The 26,933-nt window shown below is 38.9% G+C and overlaps 1 protein-coding gene across 7 annotated transcripts in view; it reads left to right on the forward strand.

The window, feature by feature from the left end:
- Positions 1–26,933, forward strand: part of LOC149138932 (uncharacterized) — a 251,773-nt gene that overhangs the window by 101,946 nt on the left and 122,894 nt on the right. For all 7 annotated transcript variants that reach the window (XM_089452900.1, XM_089452904.1, XM_089452902.1 and 4 more), the window contains one exon: positions 21,764–21,792. In XM_089452900.1, the coding sequence (XP_089309026.1) occupies positions 21,764–21,792 (29 nt within the window). The remainder of the gene's footprint in view (positions 1–21,763; positions 21,793–26,933) is intronic.

Consider the following 26,933-nt stretch of genomic DNA (forward strand, 5'->3'; position numbering starts at 1 on the left):
TATAGCGTTTGTTTGCATGTCTTGTAGGGTATGGGATGTCCTTTCCCTAAGCATCATTGCAAAGTCATCATCAAATGCTTTAGAATCGAACTTTTGCTACTGCTACTGGTGGTTTACAGTCAGGTGGCATCTTATGATAAAGTTTATTGAATCTTTTTATGAAATCTGCCACTGGTTCACCATGGTTTCTTTTTAGTTTTTCAAATTCTGTAAGATAGTAAACTGGATCCTTCTTAACATCCCATTGATTCTTGAATATGGTAGTTAATTCATTCCATGAATGAATTGAATCATCTCTTAGTTATCTAAACCAAATCCTAACGTTTCCCTCTAGTGATTGAACGAATAATCTCATATTTACATCTTCATGTTCAATATTCATATTATTAGCAAAATCTAAGAAGGCAACTAGATGATCTTCAGCGAACAAACCAGTTTCTCCATTAAACGTTGGTAGGTGTTCTAAATACCCATCAGGAAAATTATTGAGTTGTTTAGGAAGATGTAAGGCAACATACCTAGCTTGAATAATAGGTTGAAAGGCAACCATATTTGAAGATGAAGATGAAGATGATTTAGTAGAAGAGGTGGGAGATGGTGTAGTAGAGGATGAGGAGGAAGATGGTGATGCTGTGGGTGAAGATGGAGGTGTGATTGTAGGAGGAGGATGGGAAAGTGGAGGATCCATAAAAGTTTTAAAAGTCGTTTTAATAACTAACTTTTGAACCTCTGTTTCAACCTCTTCCTTATTTTCAAACAAAGGGTTTGAATATACAGAAAAAGTTTCCTCAGGTAGGGTAGAAGTAGATGGAAATGTATAATGAGTGGGGGAGATAAAATTAATAGGTTTTAGCTCCGGTAAATGTACATCTAGTTCTTCTTTTGACTTGGGTGAATTTGAAAATATCTCAGGGATTTTATATGATTCCAAAGATTGGACTAAGAGAGCTGACTGCAGATCAACTCCTTTAGATAATAGTTCTAAAACCCTAGGTGTTAGATCAACCAAATCTAATTGGGATGGAACAGACCTAAAGGGATTAGAAGCTGAAATATCTTCAGGCTGTAGTGGTATAGAAGAAGAAGCAAAAGCTTCAAGTCTCCTTCTAAAAGAGGCTTCTCTTACCAGTCTCTCTGGATTAGATAAAGGAGAAAAAATTTGAGAATCAGAATGAGATTTGGTATGTTTTGAAGGAGCCAGCTTGGTCTTGTGGAGTCGCCAGGTGAAAGATTTTAACCTACAATTTCTTTATTCACCTTAAAGAAAGTCTTAATCGTTGTCCCAAGGAAAATAGTTCAATTCTCGCCCCCCGACAACGGCGCCAGTTTGATGTTTTCCTTTGAGATTATTCTAGGTTAATTAATCATGCTATAGCATCTATAATGTTTTGTTTGTTTTTAAAGTTTTTGGATGACCAATGTTATGAACAGTTTGAAAACAGGTGCTTAAACCTTAACAGTTGCCAAATAAAATGAAAGGGCTACCTATTTGTATAAAATAGTTAATTGACTTAAATTGAGTGAATAGCAGGTCTTAAGGAATTATAACTTGCTAAATATTCAGACAGAATATTTAATTGATTATAAGATGGAAAGCAGATAAACAATGTTTTTCTGGACAACAAAATATATTTAATCTAATGTAGATGGTTGTGACAATTTATTGATATAGAGGAGTTTATAATAACAGACAATTTTATAAAGTATAAACTATTCTCTAATTATTGTTTATAACTTCACCGGGGATTTAAGACTGACTAATACTCGGTTTGACCTTACCCAGTTTTCTGCATAAAGACTTAAATATATGAAGAAGAACATAATGAAATGAACACATAAGAAAAACTAACAAGGAGACAAACTATAGGAGGCAAATTCAGAATCTTTTCATTAATTTGAAGCAAATCTCTAGCTCGATTACAATTCTGCTTTGAAAGTTCATCCAAGGGTTCAACCCTTAATAAATTGAATGAAGAGTTATTTATACAAAAATAAAATATCTTCTAGAGACTTTTTAAACAAAAATACAAAAATAGTACAAAACTATAGGAATCTTAAAACTGCTAAGTGCTGGCACTATCTTTCAGGAATTTGTTGATGATTTGGTCCCCAAAAAGTGCTGCCCAGCTGTCTGTCAGTTGGTGATGAAAGTTACTCGATAGTTTCACATAAGTGATCCCACCTGTCTTGACTTGGTATAGAAAGATTAACCAATTTCCTGTAAACTTCATCAACCTCAGTATACTTTTCAAAAGTAGGCTTATTAACAAAAATGTGTTTAATTTCATGCTTGATTGTTAAATCAAAATCTAAAGCCTCTAACATTTGTTTCCCTGTAAGATGACCCTTTATACCTGCAAAACTAGCTTTATCAGTTGCAATTGAATAAAGCTTTTGACAATATTCCTCCAAACTGATCAACCTGTCATCTGGTGCCACTAATCCTAGTAGTCCCCTCTGGTTGAGTAAGTTAAACTTGAAATGAAACCTTTGGACAATAGTTTTCAAGGCTTGGCACTTGGTCTCCAACTGAGTCATGAGATTCTTTTTCTGCAAAACCTTCTTAATCTCCAAAATAGTTTCAGTCTTGTCCACAATCTGTATTTGCTCCAACTCGGCTCTGGTTTTTGAATTTAGAACTTTAATCATGTCTGTGGCTTCACTTGGTTTATCCTTAAGAAGTTCTCTACCTTCTATAGTTGTTTGGCACCTATCTATCAACTCTTCTTGTTCAAAAATAATCTGTATGGAAGGCCAAACTTCAGTTATAGCCTGACTGATATTTGCCCAAATATTTTCCTTGGCTTGGGCCAAGGTCTAAGCCATTAATGACTCACTTTCCAACTCTTCTATCCTTCTGGTCAATCTATGGGTCTTCTGCATCTCTTCAACATAAAGAGTGTCATTTTTAATCTTCTGAGTCTCCAGATTCTTAAATTTCTTGTGAAGCCTTTCATTCTCTTGTTTCTGGTGAGTCAGCTCCTGTATGACTTTGTTTAAATCTCCTGCTGTTGATGTAGACTCTGCTGTTGCTGATGTCGATTCCCCTGTTGTCTTTGACACTGTAATAGGTATAGTTGTAATCGGAGCTATGACTAGTTGAGCAGATTCCTCTTTTTCTTTAAGCAATTTCTCAATTTGCTCTTTCATTGTCTTTATCTGTACATTTTGCTTAATGATCAACTTGAGCATTTCTTCTTTGTGCTGTTCACTTTCTGCTATTTCCTTGGTTTGAGGATCCTCTGTAGAAGGTAGTTTGAGCTGCTTCATTAATGAGAAATGTCTGCATTATTCTTTCTAATAATGTCCTCTGCAACTTTAACATCAGTGGGATCATACCCAATTTTAATCACGAAAACTTCTAATGATTTTACCCTGTTGTCCTTTGCCAAAGAGGATATCTTCTCTATCTTCAATTGTGACTGTACATTTGAAAGAGCTGTCCTGAGTTTGATAATGCCATAGCAGTGTTGGTTATGGTAGAGAAAAACATCTCACCAAACTACCTATGCATATCCATCTGATCGATTGGATGTATCTTGTTGGCATCAAAAGAAAATACAGTCTTCTTATTGTCTGAAAAAGCCTTTCGAAAAGGCACTTGGGCTTGTAGGAATGCCATTTGCATCTTGCCTTTTTCACTATCAAAAGTTGTCAATAACCTGTGTTGTGAAGTTGATGTCTGTTTCCAAAACTGAGCATATACATTTGCCTTCAAAGATTCATTCTTCTGTTTAATTTCAAGGAAATTAGTGAAGATGTTTGGCTCCTCTTGCTCACTTACTCCTGTAGACTGGGTGATCTCCAACAAATTCTGTGAAACTGAAGAGGAAGATGGAGGAGTGATTACAGTTTCTTCTATCCCTGTAGAAACCTGTGAATCATCCAAATTGATGATTATAGGCTCCTTTTGACCTTGAGTAGTAGTAGTGCCTTTGGAGTCAGTCCTTGATTTCTTTTGATAATGAATGAATTCTTTTTCACCTTTTGCTGATGATGAAGATTCTTCTCTGGGCCTCTTGTCCTACCTGCTTTGAGAAGTGGGAGTCTGGAGGGTAGAAGGAGGTAAAGTCTGTTCTTTTGCTTCTTGAAGTGTATTCTCCTCCCACTGTTCTTGATTTCTGTACTTTTCAATCTCTGGTCTTGGAGTATGATTGTAAGGTGTGGTTTTGAGTTCCACCCTTAAGTTGGAGATTATACTGAATGGGTCATAAGACCAGGTGAAACTTGGCTGGAATCCCATCTGTTTGAGGATTGAATCTGCTTCAATACCTGCTGATCTGGTATTACAAATAAATGATCCTACCTGTGACTTGATTTTGAACTGAGACTTCCTTTTCCCTGAAATGAAATGTAGTTCATCCATATTAATCATTTTCCTAATATATTCTAGAGAGAAAATTCTCATTGGAACATATTTGGGCAATTTGTATGGAGCTAATTCACAACCATACACTCTAATCTCTGTATAATTCTGGTAAAGATACCAATCTCTTGTCTTGGCTTGGTCACTCAGGTGCAGGATCCTTTTGATTTCTGGACTGATCCTAGGCTCACTCTGGCTGCTGAGAAGCTGTGCAACTGGATGAATAAAACAATCAATGAAGTTTGAAAACTTGAACTCAATTGAGTTCCTCTTGATCAATGAAGTCCACTATGTGACTGCTTGAATCACTTTCTAATCATCCTGCTTGTGTAAAACAATAGGTAACCTGTCTCCCTGTTGAAAAATAATCATATGCACTAACATAGAGGAATATTTAAACACTCCTTTAGTAGTAATTTTCATTAGTTGTTCATGCATAGTTTCAGCCAAAAATTGACTGTAATTATACATGACAACAGGTTTGTTTTCTTTGGGGAAGATGGATAGATAACCTAATATAGATTCATCTACCCATTGATCTGTTTAGTTACCTAACAAGCAAGAAATTAGGGAAATGATGTGTTTAACTCTCCCAAGAAACATGGATGCTGGATAGGGAGGGTTCTTTTTAGGAAGTTCAACATCTTCTGGGAGGAAGATCTAAAAAATTTGAGCTCTTTGGGGGAAAGTGAGCTTATGGTATAGGTCCATTAAAACAGTAATGGAGAAAAAGCTAAGGGAATTGTTTTCAGGGATCAGAAGCATCTTGTTGATAGTTTCAGGGGTGATAGATATCAGAATGTCTCCATTCTGAGCTACCATAGTCCTCTGTAGGGGATTATACTTAGCTTGACACCACATGACTAAGTCAGGAAAATGATGGGTTTGAGGAAACATATACATGGGCAATAAGGATTCCCAGAAGTTGATTTCGTCTCCAGAGTCCTGATAAGTCTGCTTTAACCAATGGTGCAATTCAAACATGTCAAATTTGCACTCTGTATCTGTAATTTTGAAGAACTGGTCAGCCAGTGGAGTGTGATTAAGGTCTAGGGCGTCAGAGGCTTTGGGGTTTTCCTGTGATGAAGATTGACTAGCAGAGGGTTGGTCTTTTCTCTTAGGAGCCATAATTTGCAGAATTAAGATAAAGATATAATCGAGGGTAGGGAGAAAAATACCTCAAGGTCTGTCGTTCTGGTGGTAAGTTCAGCGGTGGTGTAAAGCAGAAACAGGAAATAGTTAAACATGGAAAACCAGTAAATCGGGATATAAGACAAATTAGTGAAATCACGTAACGGGGATGAAGGGATTATTTATAACAGGGATGGATTACCATTACGGAAAGCCGTTGCTGAACTAAAAGATTTGCGTTTATGGTAGAAGATAGAACAGTTAACGACAGGAAAACTAATAGGCGGATATGCTGCAACGAATATGGACACGTGACATGTAACGATTGGGAATGGAAGACGCGGGAAGGGAGTTATCGTTGGTGTGATATTGGAAGGCACGGGAAAGGATAAGTGGATTTTCGACGGGGGGTGGTGGTAAGCGGTAATGAGCGGGGGGGGGGGGGGGGGGGGTGCAAAGTGCGGAGGAGGTGCCGCGTTGTGAGGGGCCCGTGCGGGATGAAACCACTTTTCGGACCCTCTCTACTGTTATCGCACAATGGTGGAAGTGGGTGCGAAATGGCTTCCCCGCCGTTGATTTGGGCAGGGAAGCGGGTCACCGTTCGATAGTGTTCGACACTTAGCGCTTGGCGACAAAAATGATTTGTCGTTTTATGACTTTAGCTTATAACATAATAAAGTTTAAATATGTACTAAAAATTAATCACTTTTAAGAGGTAATTAAGAACTAATCAATACAACCTTTAAACTAATATATCTTTTGGCTAAATTTTGAGAATGTTCGACCAAATTTATTCTATTCTATCCTGTCTAATAATGTTCTACCAATATTAAACAGTTTGGTAAACTTATTCTCTAATCTAAAACATAAATTTAAATGATTTGATCATGATTAAACAGTATGATTCAAATCAACAAAAGGTTGTGGCATTTAAACAAGCTGCACACAAAACCTTAATTTATTACAATGTAATTTATTTCTTTGAAGTGACATTTAAACAAGCACACTTATACAAATTTTGATTTTCTTTTGATGGGGTTTTATTTCATCTCTTGTTTTTTATTATTTATTTTTTCATATTTTCATTTTTATTCTTTATTTTTTCATACTCTCTTTTATAAATAAAAACTAACTTATAAAAAATAAAGCATGTTACAATAGATCAAACCACATCCTGTCCCATTTAGGCAATGTGTCTCTACCCAAGATACTTTGGACAAACACATATCAGTCATTTGAGGCACTATTCGGTGCCAACTGTACAAGCTCTGTGGGTTAGGGCGCCTACCCAATGAGTGATAGCTGGTCTTAGACTTCTTGAATCTTGGTGAGGAAGTCACTATGCTTTCGCCCTTCTGCATCCTTATGCTCCTCAACTTCTCTTGGAGAAACACCTTCTGCTGCTCGGAAGAACTCTAATATAGCTCGGAGAGAGCATCCCACATCTCCTTGGCCGTACCTTTGACTGGCACATGTGAGACTAGATGATCTCGGAATCCATCCAAAATCATCCGTTTCACCTTCGCCATTTCCTTCTTGTACTCTTTCAGTTGATTGAAATCTTGGGGTATCGCTACCACATTTTCCATGTAGGCTCTCAGGCCATATTCATCGAGAAGGGAGGACATCCTAGCCTTCCAGATGACATAGTTGGAGGCTCCCTCTATCCTATCCTAATCTCTATTCCCAACTATGGCTATCTCTAAATCTAGTAAAAAATCTCCCTCTCCTCTTCTCGGCTGCTGGATCTGCTACACACTCTCCCTTATGGAGTGAGAAACTCTACTCACAGCAAATGCTAATCTGCAACTAGAAAAATTAGATCTCTAAAACTTGAGATCCCCTGAGAGAAATTTTCCCTCAGTGTGTGTTATTTCTCTTCCACTCGATGTTGATTCCGCTACTGCAAACTGCTACAAAACCCTTTGCGCCCAAACAAGGAATATGCTTAGTGGAAATTTGAACTGTTGCTGCTCCCTTTGCCTATTGGAATCACTAAATCCGGCAAGCTGATTTTGTTTGCCAATTTGCACTGAAAAATCGATTTTCCCAACAATTTGAATTTCCTGGCTTAGGCTATGCACAACCTCTAGAAATTTGTCTAGTTGCTTCCTCTAAACAACGAATTTCTGTGTCCGCTTCTGAGCTTCCTTGTCTGATCAATCACGTGTTGATACCATGTGGAAATTTCACCACTGAAATCCTACTGTAGGAACTAGAATTTATTCCTCTAATTTTAATTAATTTAACAATTTATTTGCTACGACAAATACTGAATAAATCACACTGCAACCTTCACTAATAAAACTGCGGAAAATAATAGCACTGGAAACTGAGAAATATGGTAGCACACACACAAGAAAAATTAACACAGTTTTTTTGGACTTTAACCCAATGCGGGAAAATTGGTGCAGCAATTGAGGGCTTTTATTATTATGTGGTGGTGAGAAATTCTGAGTACAATCTGGATGTCGAAAACTGGCAATCCTACAGAGAAATAACTGGCAAAAATATTGTGAGGAATTTTCCTCACCCTCACTAGCAATCCAGGCTCTGAGTGCAACTCCAAGTGAGGTGTTCAAATAGCCTCTACGCAGGCCTGTGTCACCCTTGCACAATCCCTTCAATGCTCTTCCTGAATCAGCTGCTCCTGTAGCTGTCATGTCTTCCATTGGCTAAGAAACTGTCTCTCCGACCTTCTGGAACACTTTCCCAGCCTCTGGAACTGAAATCCAACTTCTCTCCAACAAAATCGAATTGCCTCCAGAGGCTTATGTGTAGCCCCCGCGTCAGCTTCACTGTGGCTCTTTTTGCCTCTCTGCAATGCATTTCACCGGATATGCTAAACTTCCTCCGTTCACTGTCTGTACCCCTCATTGTCTCTACTTCCTTCTGAAGCTCGAACTCGTTCGACAACTGTTGGCTCTTTGAAAAAAAATCGATCTCTCCAAAGAAATCGAACTCCACAAGTGTATCCTCCATCTACCCATCAACTTCCTCTTATAATCCTCTGTTGGACCTCCAACAACCAAGATTAAAACTTAATCAAGGGCCCAGATTAATTCCCTGTCGATCCTTGTGAGTTTCTAGATGATTCACACTTTATCTCAATTAATTATGATTTTTTTTTTTTTTTTTTTTCCGAAGAAAAAGCGAACTTTTTATTAAGAGAATAAAAAGTTACATTGCATATGCAGAGCATTTCCGATAGTGCTGCTTGCCAAACCAAGCAATCAAAAAACTAAAAAATCTCCTTTCTGCCTTTTTGAACGCAGAAATCAGAGCATTTTTGCTGTAGTAATCAGCTGTGGCAAAACGGCCAAGACCATAAAAAGACCTCGTCTGAAAGAGACAGATCAAAAGCATTTAAACAACATACAAAACAGGCCTTTGGGTCTCCTCAACAGAGAGGAAAACAACCCACAAAAATATATAAAAATATGTATCAGAGTTTTATATAATGAGATGTCTGTGAGATAGTCCAAGCATATAGATATGAGATAAAAACAAAAAGCAAAAACAGTAGCTAAAGAGTTATATATAAGGCGGCACATCTGATGAAACGGTCTGTCCTTGACAGTCTTCCACTATTTTCCACCCTCCCAAAGCTTGCTGCAAACCTTCCTTAGAAAGCTTGTCCGCGGCATCGTTGCTGTCCCTGTAGATATGGCATATGGAGAAAGAGTTAAAAGATGACTTTAATACCTGAAGTTCTTCCAGCATGGGTTTCAAAAATTGGTTTTTGCATGTACTTTTTCCGTTAACCCAATTTACAACATTGAGGGAGTCTCCAAAGATCTGAATAGTGAAGGTGTTTCTGTGAATGAGCCAACATAGGAGCAGTCTCAGAGCTGATAATTCGGCAAAATTATTTGTTCCTGATCCCAATCCCACTGAGGCTTTGAGGGAGTGTTGAGCATTGATATGAATGACAATTCCTGCGCCTGCTATGTTATTTTGGGATGCTCCGTCAAAAAACGCCCAAGGAATGCCATCTTTGATTTGAACTGTCTTGTTTGGATTTTGTGGTCTTTTTTCTTCTGGTTCTGGGATGGAAGAGAATATGGAGACCGCTTGGATGGCTGTGACAGATGGCTGGGTTCCTTTATCTTGAAAAATAGCTCTGTTTCTAGCAAGCCAGACTCCCCAGCAGATGATGGGCGGGAGATTTCTCAGATTCCCCTCCGGGTACTGCTGCCACCAATTTGACCAAGCCTCGTCCAGATTTCCATTTCCCCACTGAAATTTTTTATTCAACAACTTCTCAACCTCCCTCCAGATTTTTGCAGTTTCCGAGCAGTGTAGGAACAGATGGTTTATTGATTCCTCTTCATCTTTACAAAGGGAGCACCTCCCAGGGCCATACATGAATCTAGCCTGGAGGATGTCCCATGTGGGAACTTTCCTTTTAAGGAGACACCAGAGAAAGAGTCTAGCCTTAGCTGGGCATTTGAGCTTCCAAATTTGTTTTGTCCACCACTCAGGATTTTCCCACCCTTTCCTGGATTGAATGAACTTGTAACCATCTTTGGGGGAGTAATCGCCAGTTTCTCCATGGGCCCAGATCAGGCTATCCGGAGTGTCTTTAATTCTTACATTGGAGCGTACAAGTTCTTGTGTGAAAGAAGACCATTCGTTCCACCACCTCTGATCCAGCTGAAGGTCCTCTCCATCTTTCCATGCCTGACTCCAAATGCTCGAATGACCCACCTTTTCCACCTGGTCAAGAGTTAAAATGTTTTTGTCTTCTAAATGCCTGATTAGTCCAGGTGATAGGGCATAGTTTTCATTGCAGCCGATCCATGGATCTTTCCCAATCTTCAGATTTCTGCCGTTCCCAATCTTCCATGCCAAGCCTTGTTCAATTACCTTGAAAGAATCCACTGTTGCCTTCCATATCACCGATGCATTCTGCTTATTCTTGACTGGGTTCCTTATCCATTCCTCCAGAGGGACCGGGTCTATATATTTTCTTCTGATCACTTTGGTCCATAAATTTTCCATCTTTATCAGCCTCCAGCCCGATTTTGCTGCCAGAGAAAGACTGAAGTCTGGAAGATTTTTAATCCCCCAACCACCCCAATCTTTGGACCTTGCCACTTTGTCCCAGCCCACCCATGGTAGCACTGGGTTTTCCTTGGCACCATCCCAAAGAAATCTGCTGCATAGTCTTCTGATCTTTTCCATGATGCCCTTGGGGACCCACGTTAGAGCAGCCCAGTAAACTGGAATGGCCAAAAGCACTGATTTTATAAGAGTCAATCGGCCCGCTCTCGAGAGCCATTTAAAACTCCAATGGGAGATCCTGGATTCAATTTTTGCAATCAGCCAGTTCCAGTCCTCCTTCTTATATGCATTTGGTTTTAGCCAGAAACCCAAGTACTTGAAAGGAATTTCCAAAGTACTGGGCTGGAAAGGTAAGACAGATTGAAGCCTTACCCTCTCCTGAACTGCTAGACCTGTCATAATCAGCTGGGATTTCCTTTGATTTATCTGCATGCCAGTTGCTTTCAGAAACAGATCTAAGATACATTTTAGTTCCTTTATTTCAGAGAGCTCAGAATTTGTGAAGATTAATATATCATCAACAAAAAGGAGATGAGAGATAAATAAATTTGTGGCTACCTCAATACCTTTTACCTTCCCCTCTCTTCTGGCCTTGTGAATCAGCTGGCTGAGACCTTCCGCAACTAGTAGGAAGAGCAGAGGAGACAAAGGGCACCCCTGCCTCAGACCCCTTTGACCTTTGAAAAAAGGGGTGGCCGCTCCATTGATGAGAATTGCATAGCTTACATTCGAAATACATCCCATTATCCAACTGATGAAAGCAGGTTTAAACCCAAGGTGTGTTAGAAGCAGCCTGAGATATAACCAATTTATCCTGTCATATGCCTTGGACAAATCGATTTTAATAACAACACCCTTCTTATTCTTTTGCCTCACACTATGCATGACCTCCTGAGCAACTCCTATGGCTTCATGAATTTGTCTTCCCGATAAAAACCCAAATTGTTCCATAGATATATGTCGAGACAAAATTGGTTTGATTCTGTTTTCTATCACTTTTGCTATGATTTTGTAAATACTATTGCATAGCGATATTGGCCTGAAGTCTTCAAAACTTTCCGGGACTCTCAATTAATTATGATTAATTAACCCCTTTTCCTAATTTTAGACTTAGGAAATAATTGAAAATAGGCTAATAATATAATTGAGACATTTCTATGTGAAATTTCCAGAAACGATTCCTGGGATATGGAGAACTCCTGTGTTTTAGCCTCTTCACAAAGTTTCGAGACTAGAATACCTCTGATGCTACAAAAACTAACATCTTCAAGTAAGTTGTCATATATGGAGTACCCTTTTCTTCGAAGCCAACAAAGTGATCTCCAACCTTCTTCGAACTTAGCTCTAATACCATGTTGAGAAATCAATGCTTATGGGAATTAGGGTTTGATTCCTCTTTCTTGATAATTACTTGTGAATTATGTTGGGTTCTCTGACTTCTTAATTTGTTTATCTTTCATCAAGCAATTACCAAATTAAATGTATATGAAGATCATAAGAACAAGAGACACAAGATGTAGGCGCTCAGTGAGGGAAAAACCCCTACAAGGGGAAAACCTAGTAAAAAAACTCTTCCTTCAGTAGATTTAAATCAAGATGAGACACTTCCAAACTTCTTAGACCTAGACAAAGACCTCCAACCACTAAATCAATGCTTCCCTGTAACAGATGATCTTGACAAAATACTCTAAGCGACAACTTCCAAGTAGCAGCAACAATCCAAATTTTCGGCTCCCCAACAACAGAACTTCGACCCCCAACTACGAAATTTCGGACTTGCAGTAGACACATATTTCTTGCGCCAACAACTGCTCAGAATCTTCACACATGTGAGAGAGAGATAGTCCAAAAACTCGATTTAGGTCTTCCCAACAAATTTCGTCCTTCTCCAGCTACTTCGTTCTCTTTTTTTGCTTCTCTTTCTTGTAGATCAAACTTTTTGAGCTAGTCAAATAGGTCGAATTGGCTCTCCTTATTTAGTTTTTTTGCTGGGTCGAATTGCCCTAATGTAGGTCAACTTCATGGGGATAGGGGATAGGGCCGACTTGGTGTGGAGGTGAGAAATAATATTTTTGAATCAAAGATAAGTCTTTTTACATGATATAGAAGCCCAAGAAGGGTCTGATAAAAATGACAAAGACTCTAATTACTCAAGACAAAACCTATAAGCCTTCAATGGAGGCTTTGACCTAGAAAATATTGACCCAACCATGAAACCCATGCTTTAATATGTCATTTTCTTTTGACAAGTACAATTACGAAGACCAAAGCTAGTTACATTCTTCAATACTCCAAGGAAGAATGCCTTCAGAAGATCAACAACATCAACAACATCAAGGCAAGCCATTTCATCTAGGTACCCTAGTATGTTTAATGGTTATTGTTTTTCATGTACAAATTTTGGGCATAAGGCCAGGGATTGCAAAATCTTATGAGAAGGATGATTATTGAGGTCATTATCAAGACCCTAGAAGCAAGTTTGTAGGAACACAGGACAAATATCCAAATTTCATTGTCAACAGAAAGTATATGGCAGTTGGTTCGTCATTTAGGTATCATGTAGAATGCTTCAAATGCTATATCTATGGACATATAACTCATGATTGCAAATATATGATGGAATCTTCCATGAAGGAGAACTCTATTATTAGGTACAAGAAGGTTTGGAGAAGAAAACAAAAGCAAGAAGAACAGGTGAATGAAGAAATCTCAGTGGTCATGCTCTTAGGATTTGTAAAGTTTGAAGACCACGATAATCTACAGGGTCAAAGGAAGATATCCATGTTCAGAATGATCTTGCAACAAAGCAGGTTCATATATCATTGTCAACAATCTAGTTTGGAGACTCTTAATATTGTGACTGTTGAAGAGGGGGAGTCTATCTAAGTAGCAACATGTACAAATTTGAAGATCTATCCTTCAACAATTTGATTTGGAAAGGTAGATTCATGATTTGATGACGGTTTGTGGAATGTCTCATGTCAGATTGGTTGACCGCTTCAAGGTGCAGTTCAATGGTTTATGATTGAAGATTTTAAGTATGTTTTCAAGCAAGAATAGGTGGTGATCTATTGCTATAGAATTCGTTCGCATTATGTAAAATTGAGCATCAGATTTGTTATGCAGAGTCATGGATTGTTTTGTGGCACTTCAAGATTGAGATCAGGAAGAATTGTAGGACTCGTTAAAGCATATTGATAGGTGGAATCAACTAGTGGCAAGCCATGAGAGGCGCAACATGATATGGGTAGAGAAACAATCAAAGGGAGAAAGGCATATTGCAGGAAGATAGAGACATATATTTTGTCAAGGGGAGTTACCCTTTGCCATTGATGTCAAAGGGGAAGAGAAATCAGGAGAGGAAGATCAGAAGCATGGAGACAGGGGGAGTATGTATGTTACTATGTTGCCATCAATGACAAAGGGCGAGATTGTTGAATGGTGTTGTCATTGATGCCAACGTCAATCTTTAGGTCCTAGGATGATAGTAATCGTCATGCCGTTTCTAATGGTAGGTGGCATGCCGCATAACTCCTCACAATTGAGGAGATATGCCTTCTCAATGATGAAGCCCCAAAAGTGTGGTCATGGTGCCCAAATGGATGATAAAAGGAAACTTTATGATTGGTTAATTTTTGGCTTTGATATTTAAGAAATTCTTGAATAGATGATGTGGATCTTGAGTTGACCAAGTCAACACTCAAAAGGAGAAATTTTCATTATGAAATTGGCTTCAAAATGAGGTCTCAAGTCGGCTCCATAAAAATTAATTTTTGTAAATTTAAATTCTTATTATGATCAGCTTGGCTCCACCCAATTAGGGGTGCTTTTAGGGCAAGTCGGCCCCCATCTTGACCCCCTATTTTGTGTATAAGTAGAGCACTTGATTGCCCTCCAAAATTATTAATTTCAAGCATTATCTTGTGTTTTCCATCTAATATTTTCTGAGGCCAGGGTAGTCACACAAATCAAAAGGAGTTCAAATTCTTTGAGGGTTTTTTGTGTTGAGAAATCAATGCATGCAGATTAGGGTTTGATTCCTCTTTATCTTGATAATTATTTGTGAGTTATGTTGGTGTCGTTTACTTCTTTATTTTCTTATCTTTCATCAAGAAATTACCATATTAAGTGTGTATGAAGATCACAAAACAATAGACACAAGATATAGGCACTATGCCAGGGAAAAATCCCCCTCGAGGGGAAAACGCAGTAAAAAATTCTCTTCCTTCAATGTACTCTTTGAGACTCTTCAACCAAGACAAAGACCAAACCTTCCCTTTGCACCAACTCAGCCTTCTAGAACTTCGACCACTTTGCAGCATCACTTCCTTCCCAACAACTTCGACTATGTAGCAACTCACAGCGTTAGGCAACAATTGGTAGCAGCAATACTTGAAGGACTTCGATCTCCCAAGCTAGGGCATGAAATAGAGAGAGTAGCTCCAAAACTTCGATTTTCTTCTTCTCCTTAGACTTGACCCAACTCACACTTCTTTTAGGCTTCTTCTTCCCACTTCACACTTCTCCAGCTTCCTTAGAGATATCGAACTAGCTTGAGATGAGATGCTCCAAATGAATTTGACTTCCTTCTATTTATAGGCTCCAAGTGAGGTCGAATTGGTGTCTTTAGGCCGACTTGATCTCTTCTAGGCTGACTTGGTGTGGAGGTTACATAAATTATTTTTGACTCAATACTAAACCTTTTTACATGATTCAAAAGCCCAAGAAGGGTCTCTTTAAATGTACAATGACTCTATAGACTCAATATTAATCCTAGGAGTCCACAATGGGGACTTTGACTAATATAATGATGACCCAAGCATGAAACCCATGCTTTAATAAGTCATTGATACAATAATAAAAATTCTTTTCTTTATTCTTTTGACAAGTACATTACATGATGACTCAAATACATTAATGAAGACCGAACCTAGTTACATTTTCGAACATTTTGGGCTTATTTGCTTTTCTTTCTTGTGGTGGTTCATTGTCAATTCAGGGTTGAGAGAGTGAGTTTCTAAAATCCAGTCAAGGGCCTTGTTGAGACCGAATTAGGGCCAAAAATTTAAGGCGGAATTCGGCTTATGGTAGCCACAGGAAGGGGCAGAATTCGGCCTGAGGTAGCCGCAGGAAGGGGCAGGATTCAGCCTGAGGTAGCCGCATTAAGGGCCGCAGTAAGACCGAATTAGGGCCGGAATTCGGCTTATGGTAGCCACAGGAAGGGGCAGAATTCGGCCTGAGGTAGCCGCAGGAAGGGGCAGGATTCAGCCTGAGGTAGCCGCATTAAGGGCCGCAGTAAGGCCGAATTAGGGCTATAGGAGAAAGCTGAAATTCAGCCTGTGGGAGAAGTTGATTCTGATGCAGAATTGTGGGCAAGTCTGGGCCAAGTTATAAGGCCTATTTTGAGGATAGTAAGCTGATTTCCAAGGGCTGTCAAGGGCAGTTTTGAAGGGTAAATCCTAAGCTTGTTTAGGCCTATTTTCAAGAGCTGCTTGAAGACCAAATTTCTGTGGGAATATCAAGCTCCAAAGACAAATTTTATTGCGGTTTCCAAGAGTGTTTCCAATGGTATCCTTTCATGACTAAGATAAAAAATTGAAGGCCAAAATCAGATCAGTCAAGGATTTGAGTGAGGCCTGTTCTAGGCTTGCTCAAGCAACTGTTGAAGAACAGATTTGATGGTTGATAAAGTTTAGCAAAAGGGATAGATTTGAAAGCAGGTTTAAGGGGAAAACTTAGACTTGTTTGGTCTATCTTCAAGGACAAACTTGAGGACTATATCCCTGGAAACTTTGATGCAAGCCTGAAGCATACACAGTGGTAGCAGAAGGGAAATCAGTGGCATCTTCCTCTATGGTATGATCCCTTACAAAATAATTAAGATGTTAAAGATATGATATATCTGAGTTCGATGATATGTGACAGAGCATTTTGATCTTATTTGCAAAGTGCTGGTTAGAGCTATTCAAGAATGTATTGCTATGCTACATAATCTTAACGGAATGATTGCATTATTTGAAGAACATATAGACACATCTATGTCTGCTAGTTCCACGTAATGGTGTATGAGTTGCACTCAGAACTTGCTTAAGTATGACCTGGTATATCTGAGTTTGATGATGTCTGACAGAACACAGGTGTTGATCAGAGTTCATTTTGACTTAATGCTTGATAACTATTGATGCTGGTGACAAGATTGCTGCTATTGGTTTTGCTGTGAAGGAAGCAAAGCTGGTCCATTGACCTAGTTTTTTATTCTTGAGATTTGGTGTCCTATTGTGATTGCAAAGTCGGAGATCAAATTGTTGTTATTACATGCTGCTAGAATTTGTTGAGTAGAGCTGCTAAGGTTTTCATGTATATGCTGACACCATTAGAGTTTTGACAATGTCATGTATTGCTAGGGTTTGGACAGAGGTAGTTTTGCAAGTGGAGATCATGGCCTGATGCTATTGATGAGTAGGAGTTTACTGTTGAAGCTGCTATGGTTGATTGAGTTTGGTTTGGTAAACAAATTATCTTACTTACAGGATACTATTGGTACAATGATTTCATCTTAGAAACGTGTTGTGGATCTATCTCTATGCTGCTAGGGTTTGCCATTGGATATGCATCTTGAGCAACAGTAGATGTGTTTGTTGAGCAGAGAGCATTGAATGCTACTGGATTGTTCATCTAGTGTTTGATCCTTTTGGCATGCAGAGAGAGTTGGTATTGTTGCTGACAACCTTGTGCAATTAATGCTTGTTGACAGAGTCAACAAATTGATTTGAATTTGTTTATGTTAATATTGAGCAGATGTGGATCCCATTTGAAAATATATGAAACGTGGTACATTGTAATGAATTAAATGTCGGAGCCTTCCAGGTAAGCTAGGTAGGGTGGCAGGGTGGTGCAAGGTGGAGATTGAAGTCTCTTTTAGGTTGGGAGCCTGAGAACACTTTAGGGTGGCAGAGTGGTGCTAGGGAAAGTTGGAGCTTGCATGGTGTTGGAGCATCCTTCCAGTTGGAGCTGGTAAAAGCAGGTTGGCACGTCCTTTCAGCGGGAGTTGATAAAACCAGGGGGTTGGTGCCTCCTTCCAGTAGTTGCTGGAGAATCTTGTAAGTTGGAGCTTCTTGTTGATATAATTTTTGAGATTTATATCAAAAAACGTTTGCTAGTTTTTCTCCCAGAAGGGTGTCCACCAAGAAATCCCTTATGCATTGTTGAATGGTGTTGTTAATTGTTTAAAACTTTAATGTTTACATGATATGAATGAATTGTTAAAGAGTGCTGAATAATGATTTAGCCCCCCTCTTAGTATTGCTGAATATTCCAACAAAGTTTACTTACTAGTCACAATTTAGTGATCAGGAAAGCGACATAGGTGTATGAAGAAGATATAATATCAAAGTGAATTCAGAAAACAATTCATCACAAGTATGATAAGGAGAAATCATGCTACAATGATGCCTTATTGACATCCTTATCACAAGAGCCAATACCTTAACTAGACAGTATATCAACATTTCTTTGAACATAAACAATGTTGGAATTTCTAAGTCTGACACGTTAGAAACCCTCCATGCACTTTACTGATTTATTCCTACCTACTTGTGCTGTTAATTAACAAGTTATTTACCAATTAAATACTGAAAATAAATACTAGTGCATGCTCATCACATTACAGATCATCAACTGAAGGAAATAGAAGCGAGCACGCAAATGACACCGTTATTTTTGGACTAATGTCCCCGGAAAAACCCAATGCGGGAAAACCGGTTCAGCTATCTAAGGGTTTTATTATTAAGTAGCTCGTTTCATACTCTGGGTGCCAAATTGGCTAACCCGACAGAGATAAAAAATCTGGCAGCAATACCTCTCTTCGGAAAGCATGCTCCACGAAATCCCTCTCCAGCACAATCTGAAGCTCAGCGTCAGCCCTACTGGCCTCTGCGTCAGCCTGAAACCCTTTGCGTCAGCCTACGGGGGCTTTGTGTAGCCTCTCTGCGTCACTCCTGCAGTCTTTGCGTGGATGACATAGGCCCTTCTGGCTCTGCACAATCTCTGTTGCCTCTGCGTGGCTCCCTCTGGCTCTGCGTTTGCCTCTCTTTGCTTCTGCGCTGGTCTCTCGGCATTGTCCTTGCCTCTCTGCCTCGTACTCACTACCCCTCGCTGCAAATGATCTCTGATTCTATCTCTCTTAGCAAACCCCGCTCTAGAGAATAGAATGACTGATCACTATGGTGTATTCTCCAAGTGGCCCTCAAGCCTCCTCTTATACTTCTCTCGTTCACAAATCAACGACCGAGATTAAGTCCCTAATCGACGGCTAAGATTAGATTTGGCTTGATCCATGTCTTTTGGACCATTCTAAGACAGTTTAATATTAATTCACATTAATATTTTAATTTCCCTAAGTTTAGAATTACGGACTCCATTAAAAATATTAGTTATTTTAATATTTCCCTAACTGTTTAGAATCTGCCCAAACCCTTTCTGGGTAGTGGAGATCTCATGTGCCCTAACCTCTCCACGAAATTTTGTGGCTAGAGCACATCCGATGCTACCCCAAATCAACAAACAATTGTTTAGTATTATGACGAATATTGATGCCACTATAACTATCACTCATAATAGAAGTCCATCTTGGCAATCCTATAAGCACAATGTTCCACAAAGTATCGAATTAGGCTAGATATACCCTCATACAATTCAGCAATCCTACTTGGCACTTAATAGATCATATCATCTATTATCGTCAACCAATACAACTACAGGAACAAAGAAGCACGAGATTGCATTACAAGTGAAAACATGAGATAAGTCCTTCCATGAGGATAAAGCATTTCTGAAAGTGAAGGCATTGTAATGGATATATATATATATATATATATATCGATGAAGTGATACATGACTTAACAAAAGGACATGTCACATCAACCTTGTGATCTGTCATCAATCGTTATGGAGGTCATTGTGATAGTCATACCATTCATTTAAATTATTTTTATATTTGGTCTTTTATGGATTGCAATTGTCAGTTCTTCTTATGTTGGATGTTTCTTTAGTAAATGAACATTATTCACTTCAGAATCTTAAGCCAAGAATTGCCTAATCAAATCCATGCAAGTAGATCTATATAGAGCACACAAATGCTATACAAAAGAAATTTCTATAATGAAGACACATGAGCATGTTAGAATTTCCCGAACCCAACACCTGATAATCGATTCCCAACAATTATTAACTCAACTAATACATGGCTATGTTCTTAACCAAAAATATTTAGTGGAAGCAAAATTACTCGATCTAAACCCCATACGCATAAACAGTTTTCTGCCCAGTCAACAGTTCTTCAATAATAAATTAATCATGGAATTTACTTGGGCTCCCGTCTTTGGATAATGGCCCAACTGAGAAAATACAAATTACAAAAATGATCACTAGTCTCACTGCACTCTCTTGGACCCAACACACACTCACTGAGAAGCCTCTCTCAATTTTGTGTTGCTGTTGTGTCTTAGCTCCTCACTTTAGGCTCAATTTATAACTTTCCTAAGCTAAGATTGACGGCCAAAATTAGCTCGTCAAGTTAACTGAATATAAGCGACTTCACTTTAGTTAACTATCCTATATTTAGCTTTCTCTACTTTAACTGAAGTACAAGTCATAATCTAGCTTGAGTTACATGCACATCTCATGCATGTCACATGTAACACATTCACATGCTTGCAACTCACTTGCACACTCTGCTTGTCGCATGCAAGCTCCTAAAGAGGCAAATCAAGGTCGTCCTAGTCAAGACACAAAATATAAGTACCTTTTGAGTTACAAAACTCAACAGAACAAAGGTATTTTTCCTGTGATTTTGTGTGGTAAACCAAAAACATATCCTTTATAAATGGGAAGCTTATTTTCCAAATCCAGAATTTAGTTGAACTAAAGTGTGTGCGCACACTCACATACATGAAGTTATTTAATACCCAGATTCAAAAGGCAGAAATTTTAAACTCAGACATAGACTATTGTTTCTTGATTTTATTTTTCAGCAGCATCATTTTATGGATTTTTAGTAAATTTAGGCTTTTCAGTATTATTTCTAGCAGTTGTATGTTTGGAATGCATAAACCCTATACCCGGAATACTATCCTAGAGAAGTAGGTGGGCACCTTGGCTAAGTACCTTGGCGACTTGACAGATGGAGATATTTCCATAGGATTATTTGATGTTCAACCTTCTATCGACATTTTTTTGATGTAATGGAGAAGCTTTTGCCCCTGTTTGTGATCAAAAGAAAGGATAATAAAAATAGATGATGCTTTCATGGTTTAAGAGTCCATACTTCGTAGACAAGGAAGGGATCAAGTGTAGGTGATGCTCAACATGGTTGTTAGTAGTTACCTAGTAGTTTAGGAGTTTGTAGATCTCAGGAATTATCTCTCAATATGGGGTTATGAGATATGCATGTGGATTGCTGTGCAGTAATTTAATTATGGAGATTCATGATTCGGGAGTCCAAGGAGGTGGAGTCCAGTAATTTGAGAATTCAAATTGGGAGCTCCACCTTTACGAGGGTTCTGAGGCAGCTTGATGGAGCTCAAATTGGTTCAAACAGTGGTTGTCAAAGGGAAACATTTAAATATTGTTTAGTTGATGTTTGTAATTGTATTGTAAGCCTTATGAAGGGGTGTTAAGAGTATAGGGCTTATCTAATGTAAAAAAGTCACAGTTTATAAGTGACTATTAAAGTGATAATTAGATAAGAAAGTAGTTACATTATAACGATAGCACAACTGTCTCACCATTGATATAAAGGGGGATCAATCCCATTGTATCAATTGAGTTCATTATAATAAAAACATATCTTTTACATGAGTGTAGTGAGTCCATGTCTAATCATGTTTGCAAGCAGTTTTGTTTATTTTTTATTTTTTTTAACTCCGCGTAACACCCCTAGTGGGGCCTAACACCCGCCCAGTTGACTCTACCACAGGCAGCCTGACCCTGTTGGACCCAAGGAGAATTGAACCCAAAAAATAACCAAATTGTTTATCATTGAGAAAATAAATTATATATATATGTGTGTGTGTGTGAGAGAGAGAGTGATATCTCCATGTTTGTTTTGTTAAATTTCTAGCATTTTAAATCGAGTCTACCTTCTAGATTTCTAATTGATCGGTTTGCGATTTATATCACTGATATGTCTCATATGTGCAGATGACTGAACCAATTATTGAAGCGGGCTTGTATCCTTTATCTAGCCTTTTTCTCTTGTTTCATCATTTTTTTTGTCTAATTGCATCTTCTAACATCGACTAAGTTGGTATTATAAGCAAAAGATTTGAACTGGTAGCTGAGCTCGGGATTCTCTCGTTGGTCCATTCCAATTGCTTGTTTTAAAGTCAGTTGGGTTTTAGCTTTTCCATACTAATAGTTGAATGTATGGACTTCATGCTTTAAAGATAAAGAAGTTATTCTACGATGAAATTGAACCACATAGCTTGATTGAGAATATTTGCTTGTTTTGGATTCTAAAGTGGGTATAAACTTTAAATTTGTTTCTAATTGTAGTGTATATTTGAAGGCAAAAAATACAAAATCCAAACTAAGGAAAGATGGAAACCTTGCAGTTACTCCTGTTTTCTTATAGGCGGTGCATTTTACAACTTAGTATGAGGATGATGTGTAATGTCTATGCTTAATGTTAACATGACATATGGCATAAGTTGATCCAATATATTATTTGAGAAAAATATAAAAAATAACAGCTTAATATGGATGACATGTGTAACTTTCATGTTTATAAATCAAAATACAAAAATGACATTTGGAATGTAAACAAGAAAATTTAAGAAAATAAATACAAAGCATTAATTTGTATACACTCATAGATACACACACATAGAAAGACACACCAACATATTTTCACCTTAATTGAGGATCGTTTAGCTGAGAGTTTTGCATTTCAATTTCTTTCGATCCCGCTTAGTGTTAAATAGATCTGGATTCTGAAGTTAAGATGGATCTATGCTGGTATAATTGTCACATAGGCATGCATATTAATATTTGGAAACACCTAGGACAATTGAAGCTTGGTTAGTAATGTATGCAGTTTGGGTGTGGAAGTGATATATTGCGATGACCGAGGATTTGATTACACACGCACACATAAATTGTAATAAAGTAAAGAGTTGTATTCACACAAAAAATTGTTAAGTAATGATCCAAGTACATTGCAATACTTCTTGAATAAAATGTTTTCTTTAAACTTTAATTAGAAATGAGGGATATGTATATGCATTTGTGACACAGAAAGTGGGCACAAGCCAAAATCTAGAGGCTAAAGGTGTTGTTATCTATCTGATTAGCAGGGTTACTAAGGTCCTGGCAAACCCACTGGATGGGCAAAAACAAGGCAGACACCCACTGTCACATCGGCCCAATACCCCCATTATTTAGACCCGACAACCCCCTAAATGGTCAAGGGAGGAGTCCCAATTGAAACTTCAATCAACTCCAGATAATACCAATGCCTTAGATGGTGTTAAAATGAGGTGGAGGTGTTAACATCTGGCATTGTCTAGCTGTTTCTGGGTATAACTGTGCCGTAGAAAACTAAACAGTGGATTAAAAGACATGAAATAACAGAAAGTATAGGGTGTCGTTAGTCGATTTTGGTGTACTAAATTTATCCTATCCAATTATGTTATTATTTTGCTGTTTGGACTGCTAGTTTAGAACGTATGGGTCAAAACAACTTGCTGTCTTGGAAAATCAGACTGTAAAAGTCTGCGTAAAACAAAGAGACAACAACCTGTTAGGCCTGTTACTGCTCAAACTAGCAGGGGGCGTAAAGGGGATCCCTAAAGGGCAAATGCTAGACCAAGGGCAACAAATGGAGACTTAGCCCACTGTCACCTCAGCTAAGACTCCCTTCTATTTTCGGACTTTCACCGATGGGAGGAGACCCGGTATATTATGGAGTCATCGATGAAGGATGAATCAATGAATGGATGTGGAATGACCCAAATAATCTCTTTCCAAAATAGTTTGGAAAATAGAGCGAGCTTGCTTTCTAAGCAAGGCACAATGTCTTCTAAGAGAAGGAAGGGAGGATTTGAGGGTTAGGCTTATGGGATATGACTTGTCTTGTGAAGGAGTTTCCCAATCCCTAAAATCCTTGTTGAAATTTGTACCCCGGATGGTTCTTAAGGAATTGCCTTTTCAAAGGAACAGGATCACACGGGACCAAAGTGGACCTAGTCTAGGTCAGGAGGAAGGAGTTTAGCAACCAATGATGTCCTTAGCCTAGACAAGGTAGGGGAAAGGATCAAAGAAAGAATATTCACTTAAAGGTGTTGAATTGAACCAATAGGGTACTAGCCTTTGGGGATGTTAGAGAAAAGTTTGATCTCAGAGCTAGGGCTTGGCTTTTCTCACAACACCACTTTTGAAATGGCCTCAAATTTGGAGGTCTTGAGAAAACACCAGCGCAGGAGGGGCTAGGAGATCGAACTTTTTAGAGGGCTAGTTCACCGGGAAAATGATGCCCTAGGTGACCCAACTTGGCTAGACCCATGGAAAGGTGAAAGAAGTTGGTTTAAGGTGACCACCTTTTGGTAGATCAGTGCCTTAGTCATGGGAGAATGGAGTCTATGATGAATATGAGTGAGGACCTTTAGTTCTTGGTCAAGGAGGCCTCAAGACTACTTTGCTAGTCTTCTAGGTCAAAGAGAAGTAATCTTGCTGCTTTTATACTTCGATGTGCAAGAGGTGATGGCTTATCGAGATCAATTCGTTGATAGAATTATCCCTAGGAGATTTCGTTCACATTACATGGCCCATACATTGAGAGATGCTATAATAGAGATAAAATTCCACAACTTAAGCAGTAAATGTGAAAATTCGAGAATTCCCGTATCACCACTGCAACAAACTGATATTACTTCTCCTACTTGTTAATCCATTCAAGTTATTTGCTGTGTTCTACTGTAAATATTGAAGTAAATACAATTGCAGCCTTCACAACTTTAAATAATATGCGGAAACAAGAATCTGAGAAAGAAAGAAATAACACACACAAGTGAAACCGTTATAAGTGACATCGTTATTTTTGGACCAATGTCCCCGGAAAAACCCAATGTTGGAAAACTGGTGCAACAATTGAGGGTTTGTATTATTATGCAGTAGTTTCTAAATAAAATCTTTTGATGCCTTACTGGCTATCCAATACAGAGAATCTCACTGGCAGAGAGATGAGTGAGATATACCTCACACTATCACTGGCGATCCAATACTGATCCAAACACTGAATGGCTAGCCCCTAGCTGCCTTTGCGTAATCACTGCGCTGCTTTGCATCATAGCTTCTGGGGACTGCGTCACTTCTTTGGCCGATCAATTTGCCTCTGGAACTTCGACTTTCTGCCCTTACGGTCTCACACCCCGCTTTTGGCTCTATGTTAAGTTTAGGTATGTTCTATGCTTAGAGAAATTTATTTCAATTTTCACAGTTAGCTCAATATCTTTTCCAGATTAGCAATCACATCAGCATTAAAGTAAACTGCAGATAGAACATAAACATAAATTGCAGAAGACAAGCCAAGACAAGAGGACACAAGATGTGGTGCTTTCGAGGGACAAACCCCAATGTGGGGAAACCCTTGATCAATTCTTGTTATATGTTCTTCACTAGTTCAGCAGAGAGAGAGAGTACATATACATCAGAAGTCAACATTTTGACTTGTCAAAATTAAGAGCAAAGATCTTCTCTAAGAAGATGTCACATGAGGTAGCTGATCTGGACTCAGGTGATTCCATCACCTTGCTGTACCTATCACTGTGCTGCACCATCATACCATGTCCATCATCACTGTGCTGCACCATGCTGCACTATCCATCACTGTGTTGCACCATCGTCACTGTGCACTATGCTGCACCATCACCATGTCCATCATCACTGTGCTGCACCATCACCATGTCCATCATCACTGTGCTGCACTATCACCATGTCCATCATCACTGTGTTGCACCATGTTGCACTATGCATCACTGTGCTGCACCACCACCACTGTGCACTATGCTGCACCATCACCATGTCCATCATCACTGTGCTGAAAGATGCTGCACCATCACCATGTCCATCATCACTATGCTGCACCATGTTGCACTATGCATCACTGTGCTGCACCACCGTCACTGTGCACTACGCTGCACCATCACCATGTCCATCATCACTGTGCTGCACCATCACCATGTCCATCATCACTGTGTTGCACCATGTTGCATTGCATCACTGTGCTGCAACATCGTCACTTTGCACTATGCTGCACCATCACCATGTCCATCATCACTGTGTTGCACCATGTTGCACTGTGCATCACTGTGCTGCACCACTGTCACTATGCACCATGCTGCACCACTGATGTAACCTTCATTGAGATCCTGATCTTCAACTCCAAGATCATATCTTGTGCCTGTGCCTTACTGTAGAGTGGGACGATGTATTGTATCAGGGCTAAGGTTGTTACTATTCTTGGAAGTACATCAGGACTGCATCATACTAGATCTGAATGATACCTCTTGAGACTGTCTGTCTCCATTCATAGGTATGCCTAATATCTCTTGTACATCTCTGAGACCTATTACACGTTCAGAGTTATGGAAAGACTGTAATACATATACATATACATAGTCTGCTGTCCACTGTCTAGTCTTCACCATGATTAACATATGTCATGACTGCTGCTATATCATTGTTATACTGAGATAGATATGTCGAGAATATCAACCTGTTGCTGCCTCCTTACACATGGTCATGACTGCACCTAAACCCAAGACATTGGTGCAGTCAATACCCTTATGCAATTCTCTGTTTTAGGACAACGTATAGGCTTCATTTGGACAACGTTTAACATAAGGATGACAACGTATAGTTTAGGCATTCCTTCCATGACAACATATAGGATTTAGGCTTATTTCATTACAACATATAGGATTTAGGTTCCATAACAGTGTATAGGAGTTAGGCTCATTTCATGATAGTGTATAGGATTCTCTATTAGGACAACGTAGATGCTTAGGGCACTCATTCTATGGCAGCGTATACTCTTAGTGACTCTTCCTTCCACTATGACCCAAACGAGTGGAGAGGAAGAGATCATAATAGAAAATGTATGTTACTCAAATGACTAACAAGCCACCTCCTTTTATACTAAAACGTTGAGCACAAGTGGGGGCAATTTGGTTGCTGGCCAACCTTGACGAATTGTCCCATAACACAAATAAATTCGTATCTCCATGAATATTTAACGGAATCGGATGATCTTTAGATCAATCCTACACCTCTCAATGAGAGGAATCCAAGAAAAATATCCGCTGCCATGAAT

The sequence above is a fragment of the Pinus tabuliformis genome, chromosome X, assembly GCF_031772625.1.
Source record: "Pinus tabuliformis cultivar Carrire ecotype Pingquan chromosome X, CPIR1, whole genome shotgun sequence".
In the NCBI taxonomy this organism is placed as follows: Eukaryota; Viridiplantae; Streptophyta; class Pinopsida; order Pinales; family Pinaceae; genus Pinus; species Pinus tabuliformis.